Below are 21,078 nucleotides of genomic sequence, written 5' to 3'. Positions count from 1 at the left end.
GACACTTTTTGCATCAGATTCAAAGGATCAGAAGGGTATGAGGAGATCAGAAGCAGCTTTGGCTGTGTGTCTGATTTGATGTTTTTTTCTGAGACCATTTCACTATTCTAAATATTTTTGAGACAGAATATAAAATATAAGTAATGCTCATACCTAGGTAAGGACAAAGATGTGATCTCAAGCCAAATAAACTTTCAATTGCCCATGATTTAATTTAAAATTCTAGAATGACAAAGGAGGGCACTGAGTAACCAGAAAATGTGTGTGAAGTTGATTTAGGAAGTAGGAAGAATGGGGCAGTACCAAGAGTCTTGGATTTTAAAACAGAAGATCTAGGTTCAAATTCTGGCTTTACTGGTGGAATTTTCAGTAGGCCAGCTAACCTTTCTAGACCTTAGTTTCTTCATTTAAAAGTGAGGAATTGGACTACCTACTTTCTCAGATCTTTTCCAACTCTATCTTTTCTGATCCTAAGATTTTCAAATGGAGAAGTGACTTGAACAATTCTATGCTTGTTTTAATTCTTGGATCTAAAGCAAAGCTAAATCCTACATATAACATGGGGATATCATTAACATGGCTCCAAGGAAGACAGAATAATGATCTTTAGTCTCTTTCCTACAACTTTTCATGAAGAATGATTTTATTTTCTGCCAAGAGAGGAAGCAGGAGGGAGAGGAAAGAGATTGGCTACTCTACTCTCCTTGAGGTGGAGAGGAGTAGTGTTGCTAATGGTTAATTAAATGTAGAAAATTAACATTTATTTTTCAAAATTTCATTTCTCTAATCAATAGTGATTCAGAGCATTTTTTCATATGATTATAGTTTTGATTTCTTGATCTGAAAACTGCCTATTCATATCTTTTGATTATTTATCATTTGGAAAATGATTTGTATTCTTATAAATTTGACTGGATTGTTCAATGGTCTCAGGAAAACATGAATATACTTGCACAAAATATTGAAGAGTGAAATGAGCAGAACCAAGAGAATGTTATTTACGTAACAATAATATTGGTTTTTAGAAAAACTTTGAGTGACTAAGTCATTTTGACTATTATAAATACCCAAATTAACTACATAGAATATAGGAAGGAAGATGTTATCTGCATCCAAAGAAAGAACTGATAAATAGAAGTACATATAGAATGGTTTTACATGCATAAACATATTTGTGTCTGATAGTAACCATCTACAGGGTGAGGGGAGAGAAGGAAAAAAAGAAAGCTATACAATACCTTTACTATATATTTAAAAGAAATAGCAAGTTGTACATAATTGATTTGTAGTTACTCAAAAAAGTGATATGAAAATATTTTTAAGAGAAATGAGACTTTTATTAAAGAAATGTGCTTTAAATTTCCTCCTCTCTCAACTGCCCCATCCCTTTCAGTTTTCTGTTTTTCTTCTACTCTGGCTGTATTGGTTTTGTTTATGTAACAAAGTTATTCATTTTTGCATCCAAGTAGCACTTTCTATTTCTTCTTTGGTCAGAATTTTTCTCTTTATCTATAGATCTGACAGGTAAACTATTCCATTCCCTCTTAATTTGCTTGTGATGCTCCATTTTATGTCTAAATCATGTATCTATTTTGACATCTTGGTAAACAGTGTGAGATGTTGGTCTATATCTTCTATTAAACTGCTCTCCAGTTTTCCCAAAAGTTTTTGTCAAATAGTGAATTCTTGTCTAAAAAGCTTAGATCTTTGCATTTATCAAACACTAAATTACTATGGTCACTTACTACTATATACTACTATGTAATGTTCTGATACCTAGGTAATGTTCTGTACCTATGTACTTAATCTATTTCACCAAACTACTATTCTATTTCTTACTGACTACCAGCTTGTTTTGATGATTGCTATTTTATAGTACAGTTAGAAATATGATATGGCTAGGACACTTTTCTTCACATCTTTTCATTGATTTCCTTTATGTTCTTGACTTTTTATTCTTCCAAATGAATTTTCTTATTATTTTAAAGCTCAATATAATATTTTTGTAGTTTGATTAGAATGGCACTAAATAAGCAACATTAATTTAGATAGAATTATTGTTTTTATTATATTGACTCAGCCTATAGATGAGTAAAGGTGGCAACATGGCATAAAGGGTATTGCCAAGGCTGGAGTCAGGAAGACTTCAGTTCAAATCTGGCCTCAGACACCTACTAGCTGTGTGACCCTGGGCACTTAACCCTATTTGCCTCGTTTTCCTAATCTATAAAATGGGCTAAAAAAAAAAGTGGCAAGCCACTCCAGGATCTTTGCCAAGAAAACTCCAAATAGGGTCATGAAAAGTCAGACACAATTGAAGCGAATAAACAACAATCCATAAGCCATTAATATTTTTCAATTGTTTAGATCTGACTTTGTTTATGTGAAAAGTGTTTTGTAATTGTGTTCATATAGTTCTTGAGTTTGTCTTTGATAAACTCTGAAATAATTTATATTTTCTACAATTATTTTAAATGGGATTTCTCTTTCTATCTCTTGTTCCTGAACTTTGTTAGTAATATATAAAACTGTTAATTGTTTTTGTGGATTTACAACTTTGCTAAAATTGCCACTACTTTCAATTAGTTTTTAGTTGATATTTAAAAATTCTTCAAGCACACAATCACATCATCTGCAAAGAGTGATAGTTTTGTTTACTCGTTGCCTATTCTAATTCTTTCAGTTTCTTCTTTTTCTCTTCTTATTGCTAAAGCTAACATTTCTAATACAATATTGAATAATAATACTGCTGATGGACATGCTTGCTTCATTCCAGGTCTTACTGGGAAAGCTTCTACTTATTCCCATTACCAGCTAATGCTGACTGATGATTTAGATAAATATTACTTATTATTTTAAGGAAAGTTTCATTTAATTCCTATGCTTTCTAGTGTTTTTTTGTTTGTTTGTTTTTAACAAGAATGAATTTTGTATTTCATCAAAAGTTTTTTCAGCATCTGTAGAGATAGTCATATGATTACTGTTGGTTTTGTTACTGATATAATCAATTAGACTGATCATTTTCCTAATATTGAAACAGTATTACATTCCTGGTATATATCTTATTTGATTATAGTTATGATCTTTGTAATCTTATGTTATTATCTCTATTTATCTAATATCTATTGTGATAGATATTATTTCTATCTATTGTGATCTAGTACTATTAAACATTTTTTACAACAATATTCATTAGGGAAATTATTCTGTGGTTTTCTTTCTCCGTTTTTGCATTATGATCTGAAAAAGGATGCATTTAATATTTCTGCTTTAATGTATTTGGTTCTGAGATTTTTTATGCCCTAATACATGGTCAAGATCTAATCCTTTTTATTTTGATTTAATTTTTTCCAGAGATATATCATTTCTAACTTTTCTAAAATTCTATTCATCATCTTAATGTCTTTGTTGTTTATTTTATAATTAGACTTATCTAATTATGAGAGAAGAAAGTTGAAGTCTCCCACTAATATAGTTTTACTGTCTATTCCCTCCTATAATTCATTTAACTTTTTTCTTTAAGAATGGGAATGTTATGCCATTTGTTATATACATGTTTAGGATTTATTTTATTTCATTCTTTATGACTTTTTTTTTTTTTTTTTAGTAAAATGTAGTTTCACTACTCATCTCTTTTAATTAGGTCTATTTTTGCTTATGTTTTATCTGTGATCATGATTATTACTCCTGTTTTTTCTTTTTTTCAATCTTAGCTGAAACATAATAGATTCTGCTCCTCTGTTTCAGGTTGTTCATTGTAAACCCCATATTGTTGGATTCTGGTTTTTAATCTATTCTGCTATACATTTTCATTTTATGAGTGAGTTTATCCCAGTTACTTTCAGAGTCATGATTACTGTGTATTTCCCTTCATCCTAATTTTTCCTATTTATCCTTTCTCTCTGTCTCTGTCTCTGTCTCTCTCTCTCTCTCTCTCTTTCTCTCTCTCTTTCTCTCTCTCTCTCTCACAAAATCCTGTCCCTCCTCAAGTCTGCTTTGCTTCTGACCCCTGTATAAGTAATAATTTCCTCTCTTCCCAACCTCTTTCCACTAATTTTCCACAGAATTTGAAATGACCAAATGTCTCATGAAACTATGTTCCTTTTTGCCTTTGAATCATTCCAGTGTTGGTGGGATGGAAATAGTAGGAATACTCAGAATTGAGCTTGTCTCTTATACAACTTACACCATTAATTCCTTTTTTGCCTTTCCAAACAGAAAGCATGAGCTTTTCTGCTAGTAAGCTGCAATTTCTGTTTATATTCTAAACAAAGAAGGTTATTTAAGAATAAATTTGAATAAGGAATCCAAGAATTATCGATTTAGAATTGTAAAGTGCTCATCTAGTCCAATCGATTCAGTTTACAAATCATAGAATTAAAACCCAGGGAAATCAGAACGATAATTTGAACCCAAGTCCTATGATTTTAAAGTCAATACTCTTTCTACTACTCTATTATGCTTCTCAGTATAGGGGAAATAGAGCCAGGAAGATTTCACTACCTTCTTATTCCTCAACCCTCGGCAATTTGATTTCTATTCCTATCACTAAAAGTGATCTGAGATCACTAATAATTTCCTTATCGCCAAATCCAATTTAGCTTTTTTAAGGATTTCTTTTCAATCCTCATTCTGTTTGATTTCTCTGTCTCATTTGATTGTCTTATCAATATTTTCTCTTCCACTGAGTTCTGTGATATTTCACTACCAAGGTCCACTTCTCTCATTACTTCTTATGTCACTCCTCATGTCACTCATTAAATAAGGGAGAAGAGAAGCTAAGGTTCTGTCTCTGAGGTTCTTCTCTATCCACAAATTTCAAATTGATCTTCTGGTCCTCCTATTTCAACCAGAAAGAGAGTTGTTGAGTTTTCTTGTCAAAGATACTGGAATGGTTTGCTATTCCTTCTTCAGTTCATTTGACAGATGAAGAAACCAAGACAAAGTAGGATTAAGTGACTTGCCCAGGGTCACACAAACTAAGTGCCTAAGGAACTACAGCTCCTCTTGGGTCCAGGGTCACTGCTCTATCTACTGTACCACTTATCTGTCCTGGACAGGAATATCTCACTCTTTTCAACTGGAGCATAACAGAAGCTTTTTTTCAGCTAAAGCAACAGTTCTTAAGGGGGAAAAAAAATCTTTCCTTTCAGCTTACTCAGATCTCAAGCTCTTGGGTTGTTAATCACTTCTTGGCAAGAAATAGATGCTTTTTTTACTGGTGCTTTTGGAGAAGTTATTTCTCTTAAAAGCTTTTTACCTCTGTGATTCTACGCTTCCTTAGAGTGATAAGTATTTTTCACCTCGCAAGCTCCTTTTGGGAATCTTATGTAGGTGAGAGGCTAGAGAAAATTGAAAGTGCACTCTATGCCCTCAAGGCAGCTCATTGTCTTCTTGGCTTCTTCCTATGTATTACAGCCTTTCACTCTTCCTAGTATAGGAAATGTCCATTTTTGCATCTGGAAGCTTTCTTTACCTACAGTTTTTTGTTTTTTGTTTTGTTTTGTTTTTGGCTGAAATATCTCTATGTCCTTCCCTTTCCATAAAAATAAGGGAACTAAAGGTCCAAAGGATACCATCACCTCAACATTCTCAAACTCATAACTTTAATCTTCTTTGCTGCTTATCTCCACTCCTCCTTCCCCAATCAATGTTCTGGTGCTGTTAAGTCTGTCTCTGAAATGTCTCTCAGATCCATCCTGTCATTTTCACTTCCATTTCAATCACCTTAGTTTAGGTTCTCAACTCTTCTTGCTTAGCATATTATAATAACCTTCTAAATGATTTGTCTACCTACCATCCAATCTATCCTTATAATTGTTCCCTGTATAATTCTCTCTTCTCACCTCAGAAACCTTCAAAAAATTTTCCTTGGCTTAACTTTAAATGTTAGCATTCCTACTACCCCCATCCCACAACATCTTGATCTGGCATTTGAAGCTAAAACCTTAACAGCCTTATTCCCTACTAACTTTCCATTGATGTGCTCTACAATACAACCAAAGCAGGCTATGAAACTTTCCTGCTCCTTGTTCCAACCTTTGTTCCCCCTTTACCTTCTCCAGTTCTTTCTTCACACTTTCTCCCATGTCTGAAATAAATTATTCTCTCATCTCTACCTGGTAAGTCCCTCCCTACTTTCAAGAATCTTCTCAGGTGCCATCTCTTCCATGAGAACTTTCTTTTTCTCCCTAAATTTCTCATAGCATTCTTTGCCAGTTTCTCATAGCATTTTGCTGGGAAATCTTTACCTGTATTACATTCTTTTTAGTCTCATAATTATTTTCCCACTTTTAAGCAGGGAATCACTTTGTCTTTATTGCCTATAAACATACCAATGGTTCACTCTCCTTAACCAACACCCACCCCTTATTCCTCCTCTTTACCCCACCTCCCACAAGTCCTTTTGAATATCATCCAAAGCCCTCTTTTCCTCTGCAGTAACCACAGAGAATCCAGAAATTTAGCATTTTGACTTATATCTACAAAAAATATTCACAGCAGCTCTCTTCTCGGGACAAATTGGAGATTGAGGGGATGGCTATTGATTGGGGATGGTTTATTAAACTGTGATGTGTGTTTATGGTTGAATATTATTGTTTCATGGAAAATGATGAGTGGGATGCTCTCAGGAGGAAAAAAAACCAGGAAAGTCCTCCATGAACTCAAGCAAAGTGAAATGTACTGTATATAAATAATAGCAATGTGCCAGGATGACCAGTTATGAATGACTTTGATATTCTCAGTAGTACAATTATCCATGACTATTCTGAAGGGTTTATGGTGAAAAATTCTGTCCATACCCAGATAAGGAACTGATTGTGTCTGAATACAGATTGTAGATTTTCTCTTTCTCTTTTTTTTAACTTAATTTTTCTTGAGGGTTTTTATTTTTATTAGGGTGGGAGATTTATGGGTTTTTTTTCACAACTTGACTTTTATGAAAGTGTTTTGCATAACTTCACAAGTTGTTTCTTAATTGTGAGTGGGGATAAGGAAGAGAATCTAGAATTCAAAAATTTTAGAAAAGTGTAAAAGTTTTTTTGTTGTTTTGGATGTAACTGGGGGAAAATATTAAATAAATAAAACAAAACCAGAATTTAGCATTTAGACATAATACAGAATTTTACATTTAATATAGGGCTTTATCATTACAACTCCAGATGCTTATAATGCTGCCTGCAAGGACATTCAGATCCCATACAGTGTCTCTTTTGATCTCAGTGCACAAATTAAAATGTAATAATCTTCATACTTATCCAAGCAATCCATTGGATTCCTTCAAATTAAACGTCTTTCATATAGCAACCAAGGCCCCAAATTTCACAGTGATTCTCTTTCTTTCTTGTACAAAGTCTTTCCCCACCTTCTACATCAAAATCTGTGGTGCTTAAAGCTTGGGGTCTCTCAAGGGAGGAGTCTTGGAAAATGAACAGAATTTTTATATTCATTGAGATAGTGAAGACATTCCAGATTGAAGGAGCAAAGATATAGGAAGCATAGGATATATTGAAAGAATGAGAAGTTTTATGTGCAATCAGAGAAATGCTTGGTCCTATACATCGTTCAGTATCACCCCTGTCTAACTCTGAGTGGAACTAAGAACCATCTGAAGAACCAGTGGTATGCACTTTGACATCTCTTTCTCCTTTTCTGTGTTTTCAAGGCCTGCAGTTTAATGGAATCAAAGTACCATTGTACAAGGTCAGTATCATTTCCCTCCTCTTCTTATAGCACTAAACTTTTTCATCTTTTCATGTCTTGTCCTCTTCCCATGTTCCATTTTATCATCTTCTTACCAGCCTCATCAGTAAAGAAAGCCAAATCCCAGGCTGACTATTCAGATATGAACTAAGTGGCTTTGAGGATTCAAAAGACATTATGTAGCTATGTTTTCAGTGTGGGGGGGATGGGGAACAGCAATTTCCAGCCTCCAATCTTCTCTATATCCTGCAAATAAATCCCACTATAAGAAAACCCTGGATATTTATCCATTTCTTTGGAAGAATATTGTCCAACAATCAAATTTAACATCTGTTTCCTCACCCCACCCAGGTCACCCTGAAAGCCTTATTAGGGACCTTGAACACTCTTTCTGATACCCCAGACAATGAAGTGCTGGGTAGAGGAGAAAAGCATCTGACCATATTGACCACTTCCCAAAATCGCCTGAATTTCATCCTGCAGCATTTGACGTACACAAGCACTGTCTACCAGTCAGGAGCTGTGGACATTGGTGAGATCCCTTCACTTGATCCCAGAATTATTTGGGAAAGAAAAGGCACCAGTTAGGACTCTCTCAGAGACTGTCTCCTTGAAGGAAAAAATATCAATCTAAGTAGGCAGAGAGAGAGAAAATGGATGTTCTTTTGCTTTTGGGTCATGCTACAGATGTTCTGCAAATGGCTCTTTCTACTTAATGTGGTCTACACAGTGCAGTGCTCACAGATAAAACTCTAGAGAGAAGGAAGTATGATGTCTGCAAAGATCTGCCAAGAAGGAAGAGGAAATTTTTTCCATCTTTCTGTTTGACCCCTAGTATGTTACAGTGCTCTCTAATCTTTGAACCACACGTGTGATTTCATAGAACTTGTTCTATGACATAGTTTTTGAAAGTTACCTGAATAGAGATTGACTAAATCAATACATGCTAATTTTTTCTTTTTTTCTTTTTTCTTTTTCTTCTGACTTTTTTTTCCTTTCATGGTTTTTCCCTTTCATTCTGATTTTTCTCTCCCAACGTGATTCATAAATGTGTATTTTTTAAAATTAATGTACACGTATAACCAAAAAGAAAAATGTAAAAAAAATTGTTTTACATGTAACTGGGAAACAATAAAAATATTAAATAAAAATTTTTTAAAAGTGAAGAATTAAGAATTTAAGTACTTCTCCAAGGTCACAAGTTAGAAAGTGTCAGAAACCATATTTAAACCTAGGTGTTTTCCTAGAATTCCTGAAGTTGAATATCCATTGTGCAACAATGCTTCTCAAACACCCTTATGATGTCCTGAATTTTCATGGTTCTTTCCATAGAATATTTAGACAGCTGACATATTGGTTATAATTTTGGAGGGAGAGAGAAGGTATGAAATTTGTCCACACCTTTTATTGAGCACAATCTTATGCTGAGAAAGAGTTTGTTGCCTCCAGATGATCCCAATCTGACAAACAGAAAAACAGATATAAACAAAATGATGTACAAGAACAATTGTAGGGGCAGCTAGGTGGTGCAGTGGATAGATCCCCAGGCTGGAAGTCAGGGAACTGAATTCAAATCTGGCCTCAGACACTTAACACTTCCTGGCTGTGTGACCCTGCGCAAGTCACTTGACCCCAATTGCCTCAGGAAAAAAAAAAGAACAATTGTAGGCATGAGCAAGAAAGGGATTATTCTGTCATGATCTATGCAGGGAGGGAAGCAGAGATCCATAGAAACTAAACCATCTTCTCAAGGTCATAAGACAAATAAGGCAAAGTGAAGCCAGAAGTCCTGAATTCCAGACATGAGCTCAATCTTTATACTTTCTGTCTCCTTATCAATCAGATTTCTTTGAGACAGAGTAAAAGGATGCTGCTCCCCAAAGCTAAAGAAAGAGACCCTACACTGACTTTCTCTTTCTCCTTTCAGTGAGTATTGAGTTTGGGGGCTCAGTGGCTAAGTTTCCTGTGAATATTAACCAGCCTATCATCCCCAAGTTGTTTGACCCTGGACCAGGTAAGTCCTTTGTCCCTTTAACTCCATGGAAATATGTAAAGTAGCACCCCAGAAGTGACTTGGAAATATTCTAATTCATGTGGTTTAAATATCTGAACTCATTTACAAGCTGCTGCTCATCTTCAGTTTTATTATTTCACTCATTAATCTATTCATCTCCCACTCTTCGGGATGGTGGCGGTTACAAAAGCACAAAAGGAAATTATCTACCTTCAAGGAGATTACACTCGAAACATAACATGAATATATCATGGGAAGTAAAGGGAATAAGGGAGAGCTCAGAAAGAAATAACATTAACATGTAGGACAGTCAGAGAAGACTTCTAAGATGAGGAATCACTTGGCTGAACTTTGAAGAATGATAAGGAAGGAATATGAAGGATGGAAGTTGGGAAAGAGTACATTCCAAGTATAGGGACTGGCTTGCACAGATGCTTCAGAGTAAGAGATGAAATGTTACATTCAAGGAACAAGTAATGGTCCATCTTGGCTAGAATGAGGAGTACATGAAAAGGAAGCAATATAGAAAAGGGGACTCAGGAAAGAACGCTGAAGGATGCCAAGCTTTGGGGAGGGGAAAAGGGGACAAGAAACTGATGGCTTAATAGAGTACCTATATTGGAACAAAAGGTTTTGCAATTGTCAATGGTGAAAAATTACCCATGCATATATCTTGTAAATGAAAAGCTATAATAATAATTTAAAAAATGGAGTACCTAGAGCTGAAGTCAAGAAGACCTGAGTTCAAAAGCTACCTCAAACACTTTCTTGCTGTTTAACTTTCGACAGTTCTCTGTGCCTGTTTCCTTATCTGTAAAAATAATAGTATGAAACTCCCACAGTTAGAGTGGGGATCAGATGAGTTAGTATGTGTAGAGTGCTGTTTGTGTTTGTTGTTATTCAGCAAAGGAGAATGGTGAATGGTCAGAAAGACAAGGGGATAACCCACAGAGAATAGTTGCAAAAGTCAATTAAGGAGCATCTATGAGATAGGGGTAGTCAGATCAAGGTGTACGAGCTCCTTAAAAGCAGGAACTGGACTTATTTTTTTGGGGGGGGAGGAAAGTAGGATTTCTCTTTCTTTGTATTCCCCTCACCTACTTAACACAGGTGACTGACATCTAATGAGTGTTTAATAAATGCTTATTGACTTGAAATCCACAATCTTCCACCTCTCCAAAAAAAGAAAGGGATACATTTTCTCATTTCTTCTCCCAGGCCAAGACTGGTTTTGTAAGTATGCATCATTAACAAAAGCATTATTTCCAGACTTAGAAAGGACATAATAATGTAGGATTTATATATGGAAGGAAGGTGCCTTAGATATCATCTAATTCAAACCCCTCATTTTATATCTACAAACTGATGTCTAGAGATCTTAAGTACTGTGATTAAAGTCATACACCTAATAATTAACAGAGCTGGTACTGGAATTATCTCTTGAATCCAAGTCCAATCAATTATGAAATCAGTGATTTCATAAGCACCTAATATGTACCAGACACTAGGGATATAAAGACAAATGAAACAGTCCCTCTCCTCAAGGATCTTCCATTCTTCTTTGTTTTTTTTTTTTTTTGGGGGGGGGCAGGTAGAGGAGCAACATGTACACAGATAAATAACTGTAAAATGGTTAAAAAGTAAATATGATTTTTTTCCTCAAAGAGACAGTGTCTGAGAGAACCTTAACTGGTGCTTTCTCTGAATGTCCTACATGTTAATGTTATTTCTTTCTTCAAATAAATCTGAGCTCTCCCTTGTTTCCTTTACTCTGCATGATATATTCATGTATGTTCTGAATGTAAGTTCCTTGAAGGTAGAGATTATTTCCTTTTTTGCTTTTGTAACCTTCACTATCTAGCAGAGTAGAGATGATAGATTAATAAACAAGATAATAAGCTAAATAATAAAACAGAAGATGAGCAGCAATCTGTAAATATGTAAATGGAGTAAATATAGGGGAAGCACTTGCAGACAGAGGAAAATCAGCAAATTTTTATTAAACTTCTACTGTATACTAGGCACTAGGGATTAAAATACAAAAAATCTTGATTCTTCAAGAGTTTATATTCTAATGGGAAATTTGAAAAAGTCTCAGGTGTAAGGTCATACTTGGCCTGAGCTTTGAAGAAAACTAGTGATTCTAAAAAACTTAAGTGAATAAGGAGGATATTCCAGGCATAGATATCCAAAGCAAAGGCAGGGAGGTGGGAAATGGAATATTGTGTGACAAAGGCCAAATTCAATGGCCTTTCACAGAAGGATGGGGGTTATTGAAGAGATGTGCAGCAGAGGAATAAGAAAACACAATGAACTCTCTTTCTCATTCTCCAGAGAGAAAACTCAAGAATCTGGTGACCATTGCTACTAAGACTTTCCTCCGTCCCCACAAACTCCAGATTTTACTTAAGAGTATCCGAGAATTTTACCCAGATGTGACTGTGATTGTGGCTGATGACAGTGAAAAGCCAGAGAAGATCAATGACAATTATGTGGAGCATTATATCATGCCCTTTGGAAAGGTACAGATCCAAGATACCAGAGCCTGAAATCCCCAAGAGGCAGGAGAAGTACAGCACCAAATCTTACCATAGTTAGGGGATAATATAGCTGCTTTTATAACAAGGTACAAGGCTAAAGTTATGAAGATAGAAAGGGTTGAAGACTGTTTCTGACCTTGAGAACTGACTCATTTCTCCCTCTGCCTACCCTTTATAGATCAAGTAAACATCATGCTCAAACTCTAACGCATTGTTGTGAAATGTGAAATGATCCAACCATTCTGGAGAGCATTTTAGAATTATGTCCAAAGGGCTATAAAACTGCACATATCCTTTGACCAGCACTGTCCCTACTGGGTCTGTAACCCAAAGAAATTATAGAAGAGGGAAAAGGATCCACATGTACAAAAATGTTTGTAGCAGATTTTTTTATAGTGGTAAGGAATAAGAAATTGAGTGGAAAATGAGCCTATCAATTGGGGAATAGGTGAATAAGTTATGGTACATGAATGTAATGGAATATTATTGTTCTATTTAAAAAAATGAATAGACTGATTTCACAAAAGCCTAAGAAGACTTACATGAACTAATGCTGAGTGAAGTGAGCAGAACAAGGAGAACTTTGTACAAAGTAACAGCAAACAATGTGATGATCAACTATGATAGGCCTAATTCTCTTCAGCAATGTGGTGATCCTTAGACTTGGGATAGAAAATGCCATCTGCATCCAGAGACAGAATTATGGAGACTGAATGTGGAACACAACATAATATTTTCATCTTTCTGTTTGCTTGTTTGCTTTTTCTTTTTTATGGTTTTTTTTCCTTTTTGGTATGATTTTTCTTGCACAAATTGACCAATATGCTTTAGGGTACTGTATATATGTACATATATAACCTATACCATATTGTTTATTGTCTTGGGGAGGGGAGAGGTAAGGGAAGGAGGGAGAAAAAAAATTGGAACACAAAATCTAACAAAAATGAATATTGAAAAGTATTTACATGTATTTAGAGAAAAATAAAATACTATTGAGGGGAAAAAAAATCATTCCAAATTGGCATTAATAATGTGGCTAACCTTAGGGTTCCTATAGAATTCATTTAAGCAATCCAGCTTTTCTGTGCTTTCTTCTAAGCTTTCTTTTGTTCTCTGGTGATACCCACAGACACACACACATGTATGTGTGTATATACACATGTGTGCACATATTGCATATGTGTATATACATATATGTGCATGCACGTGTATGCATGTACACACATATGCATGTTACATTGTGCATATTTCTATTTGTCAGTTTTTTGTTTGGAAGTGGATAACACCTTCTTTCATAGGTCCAAGTCTTTCCATGTTTTTCTAAATCAACTTGCTCATCATTTCTTATATCAGAGTAAGAGATCATCACAGTCATATACCATCTGAGAGACTGTCTATAGAAATCTTTTCCCAATTTTCTGCTTTCCCTCTAATCTTGGCTACATTAGTTTTATTTATACAGGAAATTTTTTCATTTAAAATGAATTAAATTATCCATTTTATATTTTTAACAATGTTATCTTATAAAATAGTTTAAGAGCTGGTATTGCTGAATCTTCTTCCTTTACATTTTTTCCTCATAGTTTCTTTGAAATTCTTGACTTTTGTTCTTCCAAATGAATTTTGTCATTTTTTCTGACTGAGTAAAATGATTTTTAGTAATTTAATTGGGATAGCATTGAGTAAATAGATTAGTAAAGTTGTCATTTTTAATATATTCATTTTATCTATGAACAATCATTATTTCTCCAATTATTTAAAACTTGTCTTTTTTTGATAAAAAAGTGTTTTGTTTATATTCATATAGCTCTCTATACTTGGGTTGGGTTAGATATTTTCTAAGGTTCCTTCCAGCTCTACATCTCTGATCTTGTGATTCTTTTTCTAGCTCAGCCAATGTCCAGTATCCAAACTCTGCAACCATCATTCCAGACTTTTCTGAGTTTTTGATTCATGTATCCTCTCCTTCACAGGGTTGGTTTGCTGGCAGGAATTTGGCTGTGTCTCAAGTCAGCACAAAATATGTCCTGTGGGTGGATGATGACTTTCTTTTCACAAAAACAACCAAGATTGAGGCACTGGTAGATGTCCTAGAGAAAACAGAAATGGATGTGGTAAGAAATATTTACTATTTCATTCCCCATTACCCCTCAAGTGTGTGAAGTCTGCATGTGGAGAGTGGGTAGACTCAGCTAGCTTTGACTTAGTGGTAAAAACCCTAGACTGAAAGTAGAGTCAGAAGAACTGGGTGTGACTTCCAATGATACAACTGAATCATCTTGAGATCTTGAGAGAGTAATTTAATCTTTCTTTGCCTCAGTTGTCCAATCCCTAAAGTGGAACAATAATGCATCTGCCCTACCTATCTCACCTGAATGGGATATGGATAAATGCATTTCAATTCAATAAGCATTTATCAAATATCTAATGTGCCAGGTAGTGTTCAAGATTCTTGAAATTCAAAGACAAAACAAAATAGTCCCTGGTCTCAAGGACTTTGCATGTTATTTAGAGGAAAAATAATATGCAAATATAATTACATACAGAGAGATTTTCAAGGAAGGCTCAAGTATAGTGTAAAGGACATTTTGTTAACAATAAAAAAGTGAGTTCAGAGGGCATGATTTGTGCATAGGGTGGAGAAGGGTATAAAGTTAGAGGCAAAAGGAGTGCAAAAATTTTGGAACATTTACTGAGGAATGGTCAAGGGAATCAATATAGGGATTACAGTGTAATATTTGTTTCAATATCGAAACAGATGTTGCCACAGAAAGATCATAATAGTTTAACAGTGGAAGCAATGGGTCATTAGCAATGTTGGTAACTAGGCAGAACACAGAGCATTGTACCTGTAGTCAGGAGGACCAGCCTCAGATACTAGCTGGGAGGATCCTGGACAAGTAACTTAAACTCTCACTGCCTCAGTTTCTTTATATATAAAATACAAATAATGAGAGCACCTAACTTCCAGGATAAAATTATAAGGATAAAATGAGGTGTTTGTCAAGTACTTTACAAACCTCAAAGCTTTATAAAAATGCTAGTGATGATGATGATGATGATATTACCACAGTCTCAGGTATACAAAATACTGTCCAGTACACTCAATACCTTCCAACACACAACATTGTGAAGAGCCAATGACTAAAGCCCTCCATAATTTAGTGGCAACCAGAGTCATAACTGTATCATTCCCTCCCTCTTTTCACATTGTAGCAATTTGTTAAACTTGTAGAGGGCTTATCTCAAATATGTCAGAAAGTTTCTACTGCTTCTTCCTGATTAAATATTGTAGTTCAAAATATGAAAACAATGATGTATACTCCAAATGCAACAGCCATATGCCCTTCATTCCCCAAAAAACAATTCAGGTAAATTGCCTTTAGCAGCACATACATTTGCAGAAATAATTAGGTCCAAGGCTTTCTCAGTCCACCAAGGTTATTGACTGTTGGTTTCTACAAGTTAATATACAATTTGGAGGGAATGAAGAATATAGGGATGGAGATAACCCAATTTTTTATTGGTGGAGGGGAATGGGAGACCCTGAGGGTAGGGGGGAAAGGTTAGTTTTGTGATATTCTTTAAGTCAAGTGACTTTTGCCCAGAGAAAGAACTCTGGGAGATGACTAAAAACCATTACATTGAATTCCCAATCCCTATATTTATGCCCACCTGCATTTTTGTTTTCCTTCACAAGCTAATTGTACAATATTTCAAAGTCTGATTCTTTTTGTACAGCAAAATAACGGTTTGGTCATGTATACTTATTGTGTATCTAATTTATATTTTAATGTATTTAACATCTACTGGTCATCCTGCCATCTAGGGGAGGGGGTGGAGGGGTAAGAGGTGAAAAATTGGAACAAGAGGTTTTGCAATTGTTAATGCTGTAAAGTTACCCATGCATATAACCTGTAAATAAAAGGCTATTAAATAAAAATTAAAAAAAAAAAAGTCAAGTGACTTTTGGAAAGGCATCAGGTGACTTGCAAGCTGTTAAAACTCAGTTTCACAAATTGGTGTATAAAGGCAAAATGGAATCACTAATGCTATTTTAATGTAATAGAAGGGAGGTCAGCCTGAATGAGACCGAGGATGTGGTCAAGCTAGCATGGTACAAGCTGATAAATCAACAAACATTTATTAACCTCTCATGATGTGCTAGCACTTTGCTAAAGAACTAAAGATGTAAAGAAAGACAAACAAACATGAGGAGGTTTCCCTTCCCACTGTAGATTTTTCTCTAATCTCTTCTCCATTCTGTCTCAGGTTGGCGGAAGTGTGTCTGGGAATGTGTTCCAGTTTAAGCTACTGATGGAACAAGGTGAAGATGGGAACTGTATGCACAAGAGGGCAGGCTATTTCCAGACCCTCGATGGCTTCCCCAGCTGTGTGGTAACCAGTGGTGTTGTGAATTTCTTCCTGGCTCATACAGAGAGCCTCCAAAAAGTTGGATTCGATCCCCGACTGCAAAGAGTGGCTCACACAGGTAATGGGGCTAGATGGAGAAACTGAGAGTAGCCACAGATTAAAATCAGCTTAAACCACGTTCAAGCACTGGTTCTACTTCCAAGAGATGCATGTTTTCCATCATATTTTATTACAAAACAGAGGCAACTTTCAAAAGCATTCCAACTCAAGCTAAAGCAGGATCATGTTATAGAAAAGTCACCAAAATTGATGTCAGGAAGACCCGGATTCGAATTCTACCTCAGACAGTAGCAAGGTGACCCTGGGAAAGTTTTTAACCTGTCAATACCTCAGTTTTCTTATCTGAATTATTGAAGGGGAGAGGGTTGAACAATAACTTCTAATGAAGTTGCCAATTCTAAATCTATTATCCTGTGATTTTCCATTTCCCTTTTTTACCTTTTCTCATTCTGAGTCTTGACAATGTCTATTTTCCAGCTTGGGATATTCTCTATTCTCCTTTTTGGCCAATTCACATCTGGAATATTATATTAGTTTGGGACATTGAATTTCAAAAAGAACATTTAGAAGTGGGAGTATTTCTATCCAGCCCTTCCCTCTGAACCCATACCCTTCTTTAAGACCTCCCTAGACTCGTCACATCCAAGCTCACTTCTCATTTCCATCTGATTTCCATTTACCCCTTTCTCACTCCTCAGGTGTAATGTATAGTATTCTGTCAAGGTAGAAGTTACCTGTTCATCTCTGTCTCCAGGTCTGCATTTCTCATAGTGGTTTATGTCCTACTTCTTCCTTACAACTAGGAAGTTCTTGACAGAGAGGGAAAGAAAGAGAAAGGGTAAAGGGAGAAGGTGGGAAAGGAGAAGGAAGGGAAAGAATGAGGAGAGGCAATACATTCTATCTAGGAGCTTATATTCTCAAAGGCGGGAAGAATAAGATTAGAAGGCTGTGCCTGACCCTCAGAATGACAGATTCCTGCAGACAGAACTGTGTGTCACCTTTATCATGATTTATTTCCCAGAATTCAGCATTGGGCTCTGGTAAAGCAAGTGTTAATATGGGTTGGGAACTGGACCACTGGGGTCTCTGGCACAAAATTCAAAGTATCTTTTCTATTTCCCCTTCCTTAACAGAGTTTTTCATCGATGGACTAGGGAGTCTTCGTGTTGCATCATGCTCAAATGTGATTGTGAGTCATCAGTTTCACGTCCAAGCTTCTGACCCAAATCAAGTTGCCCTGGAAAAAACTTACAAGCAATTTCGAACTAATACTCAGGATCAGATCAAGTTCAAGTTGTCTCTCCACTACTTTAAGAATCATCTCCACTGCTACACTCAGGCTTGAGGTTATGGATAATGTGGAATGGACTGATGAGACTGTTCCGTGTACTTTACCCCCATTTAATAGGAGAGAGGGTATAGAACGGACTGATCAGTAGTGAAATAACACAAATGGCCCACATTGACTGCTAGAAAAATGGACTAATTAATTTAAAAAAAAAAAAAAAAAGGAGCCATAGAATTGGTGATTTGGTAGGAAGGGCAATTGGATTAAGATCAATCATTCATTAGGATTATGAATCTACCAGTGGTCAAGGTAACATAGAATATGACAATAATAATCTTGATAATAAAGATTAATCTTTAATATTTATAAAGTTTTTTTATCCACAGAAATCCCATAAGGTATACAGTATTACCATCCCATTTTATACAGGGGAAAGAATAGGATCAAATTTGCTCAAAGCCACAATTATCTTTTCTATGATTTGAACCACAACAGACTTGTTGATAGAATTCTTGACATTTCAACCATAATACTTCAATACCAGTAATTCATAATAGAAGTTCCAAGAATTCTTTTCTAGAAACTATGGAATAACTGTAATAGAATATTAGTGGATATCTGCTACATGGCCCATGTTTTAACATGCCAATAACCCAATTATGTTGGCATAGAAGTAGATATAATATTTATTGAGCATAATTTGAGATGCTACAATAATTTTATATTATAAACACAATTTTTTCATATTTGAATAATGTTTCAAGCAATGGCTTCTTCTTCAAAGGATATTAGTAATTTTACGCATATTCTTAGAAAATCAGCTGAAAGTTTTCAATGATCCCAAGCCCAGATGTGGTTTTAATACAAAATCACTTTGATTTTCCAAGATGCCATTTCCAAAATAAAGTGGCAGAATGCTCTTAGCACAGGAAGCTATTCTGTTTTTTGCAATTCTGAATAAGAGAACTGAGGAAGGAATTTGCTAACAATGGGGGATGATCGTTGATCAAAATTTGGACTTGGTATAGTGGTAGTAGAAGAATTCTCCATTTGTCATCCAGATCACCTGCCTCAAAGGCCTTAATCTTTTCCACGTTTCATGGGCTTATCTGGTAATAAGATGAAGCCTATAGATTTCTTTTCAGGTTAATGTTTTTAGATACATAAAAGAAAATATGTAGGATTATAAAGAAAAGCTATCATACTGGTGAAGAGAGTGGTCAGTAACAAAATATTTTTGAGGAGGGACAGGATGAAAGGAGAGAATAAATGGAGGAAATGCAGTTAGCAAGAGTAACTGTAAAAATTTGAAGCAAGTTTCTCTGATAAGGGCTTATTTCTCAAACATAAAGAGAACTGAGTCAAATTTATAAAAAAAAAATAAGATCCATGCTCCAATTTACAAATGATGAAAAGATATGATCTATACCCAAAGAACTATAAATTCATGTGTATCCTTTGACCTAACAACACCACTATTAGATGTGAATACCAAAAGAGATTTTTAAAGAAGGAAAATGACCTGTATGTACAAAAACATTTATAGCAGCTGTCTTCTCAGGGCAAAAAATTGAGGGTATGTCCATCAATTGGGGAATGACACTTCTGGTGTGTGTTTGTGATGGAATATTATTGTTCTATGGGAAATGATGAGCAAGATACTCTCAGGAAAAAAAAAAAACAAAATAAACCTAGGAAGTTTTTCATGAACTCAAGCAAAGTGAAATGTATTCTATGCAAAGTTACGTTCTCAGATGACCAGCTGTAAATGACTTTGCTATTCGCAACAGTACAATGATCCACAACTACTCTAAAGGACTTGTGATGAAAAATCCTAATCATACCCAGAAAAGGAACTGATTGTGTCTGAAAACAGATTAAAGCATATTCTCTTTCTATCTATCTCTTATTTTTCCTGAGGGTTTTTTTTCATTAGGGTGGGAGTTCTGTGTTTTCTTTTACAACACGGCTTTTATGGAAATTTTTTTTATAATTTCACATGTGGTTTATTAATTGGGAGTAGGAATAAAGGAGAGAAACTGAACTCAAATACAAAAAAAATTGTTTTAAATATAACTGAGGGAAAGTGTTAAATAAAATTTTAAATTAAAAAACCTTTATTTGCCTTTTCAGGTTAAATAAAGTCCCCATGTTTTTCCAAGAGCTTTTGAAAAAAACAAAAAACCTTTGTCATTAGGCCAATTAAGAAATAGTTTCCCTGCCTTGTTCCCTCAAAGAATTGTCTACAGAGCCCTTCTACTATCCTAAAAGGAGATACTCAGTTCTGAGTGCTAAGCTCTTAAGAACAAGGAACAGGGACTTGTGGTTAAAGTGATGAAGCCAAAAGTCATAGAAGTAATAATTACGACAGCAAAAATCAAAACTGAATGTTGAAATTATAATATTCAAGTCCAAACTTGTCCCTAAAATAGAGGTATGAAAAAATATCTCTTCACTTTATATAGAGATTGGGCATTAAGGAAATATTGTATATAATATCAGATTTCTTTGTTTAGTTTTATTGAATTTTTTTTCTCTTTTTGTTGTTTATTATAAAATGGCTCTTTGGGCAGGTGAGTGAGGGAAAAGTTATGGTGAGAAAACTAGGTGATATGAAAACAAAGTATCAAAAGTATTTTATAGAGCTATAATAATAATGAAATTCATGTTGAGGAACAAAAAGATCAGGCATATCAAGAGTAAAAATTAAAAAAAAAAAAACAGAAATGAAATGGGTCTATCAGTACCGATTTCAAGTCACATTACAAAGAAGTAGTTTTCCAAATTATTTAATGGTAGAAGAAGGAAAGAAAAGAGACAGAGACAGAGTGAGCTTGATTAGTGGAACAGAGTAGGATTGAATATACAGTGGCAAACAAACATAGCAGCATAATGTTTGAACATCCTAAAGACCTACATGGGGCAGAGGCAAGGATTACTATTTGATAAAAATTGTTGAGAAAACTTGACTGCAGCCTGGCAGAAATTAGGTTTAAATCGACATCTTATACCAAACAACAGAAAAAACTCCAAATAGATACATGACCTGGATATAAAAGATCATATCATAAATAAATTAAATGAGGAAAAAAAAGAAA

The 21,078-nt window shown here is 35.0% G+C and overlaps 1 protein-coding gene across 1 annotated transcript in view; it reads left to right on the top strand.

The window, feature by feature from the left end:
• Nucleotides 1-19,348, top strand: part of B4GALNT2 (beta-1,4-N-acetyl-galactosaminyltransferase 2) — a 45,318-nt gene extending 25,970 nt beyond the window's left edge. Inside the window, exons 4-10 of the mRNA XM_031966091.1 lie at nt 7,667-7,704; nt 8,056-8,236; nt 9,632-9,718; nt 12,053-12,240; nt 14,232-14,372; nt 16,531-16,750; nt 17,826-19,348. Of these exons, the coding sequence (XP_031821951.1) occupies nt 7,667-7,704; nt 8,056-8,236; nt 9,632-9,718; nt 12,053-12,240; nt 14,232-14,372; nt 16,531-16,750; nt 17,826-18,037 (1,067 nt within the window). The 3' untranslated portion in view covers nt 18,038-19,348. The remainder of the gene's footprint in view (nt 1-7,666; nt 7,705-8,055; nt 8,237-9,631; nt 9,719-12,052; nt 12,241-14,231; nt 14,373-16,530; nt 16,751-17,825) is intronic.
• The last annotated feature ends 1,730 nt before the right edge of the window (nt 19,349-21,078 follow it).

Source organism: Sarcophilus harrisii, chromosome 4 (genome assembly GCF_902635505.1).
Source record: "Sarcophilus harrisii chromosome 4, mSarHar1.11, whole genome shotgun sequence".
Lineage (NCBI taxonomy): Eukaryota > Metazoa > Chordata > Mammalia > Dasyuromorphia > Dasyuridae > Sarcophilus > Sarcophilus harrisii.
Note: the sequence above shows the minus strand (reverse complement) of the source record. Positions and strands in the feature narration are given on the sequence as shown.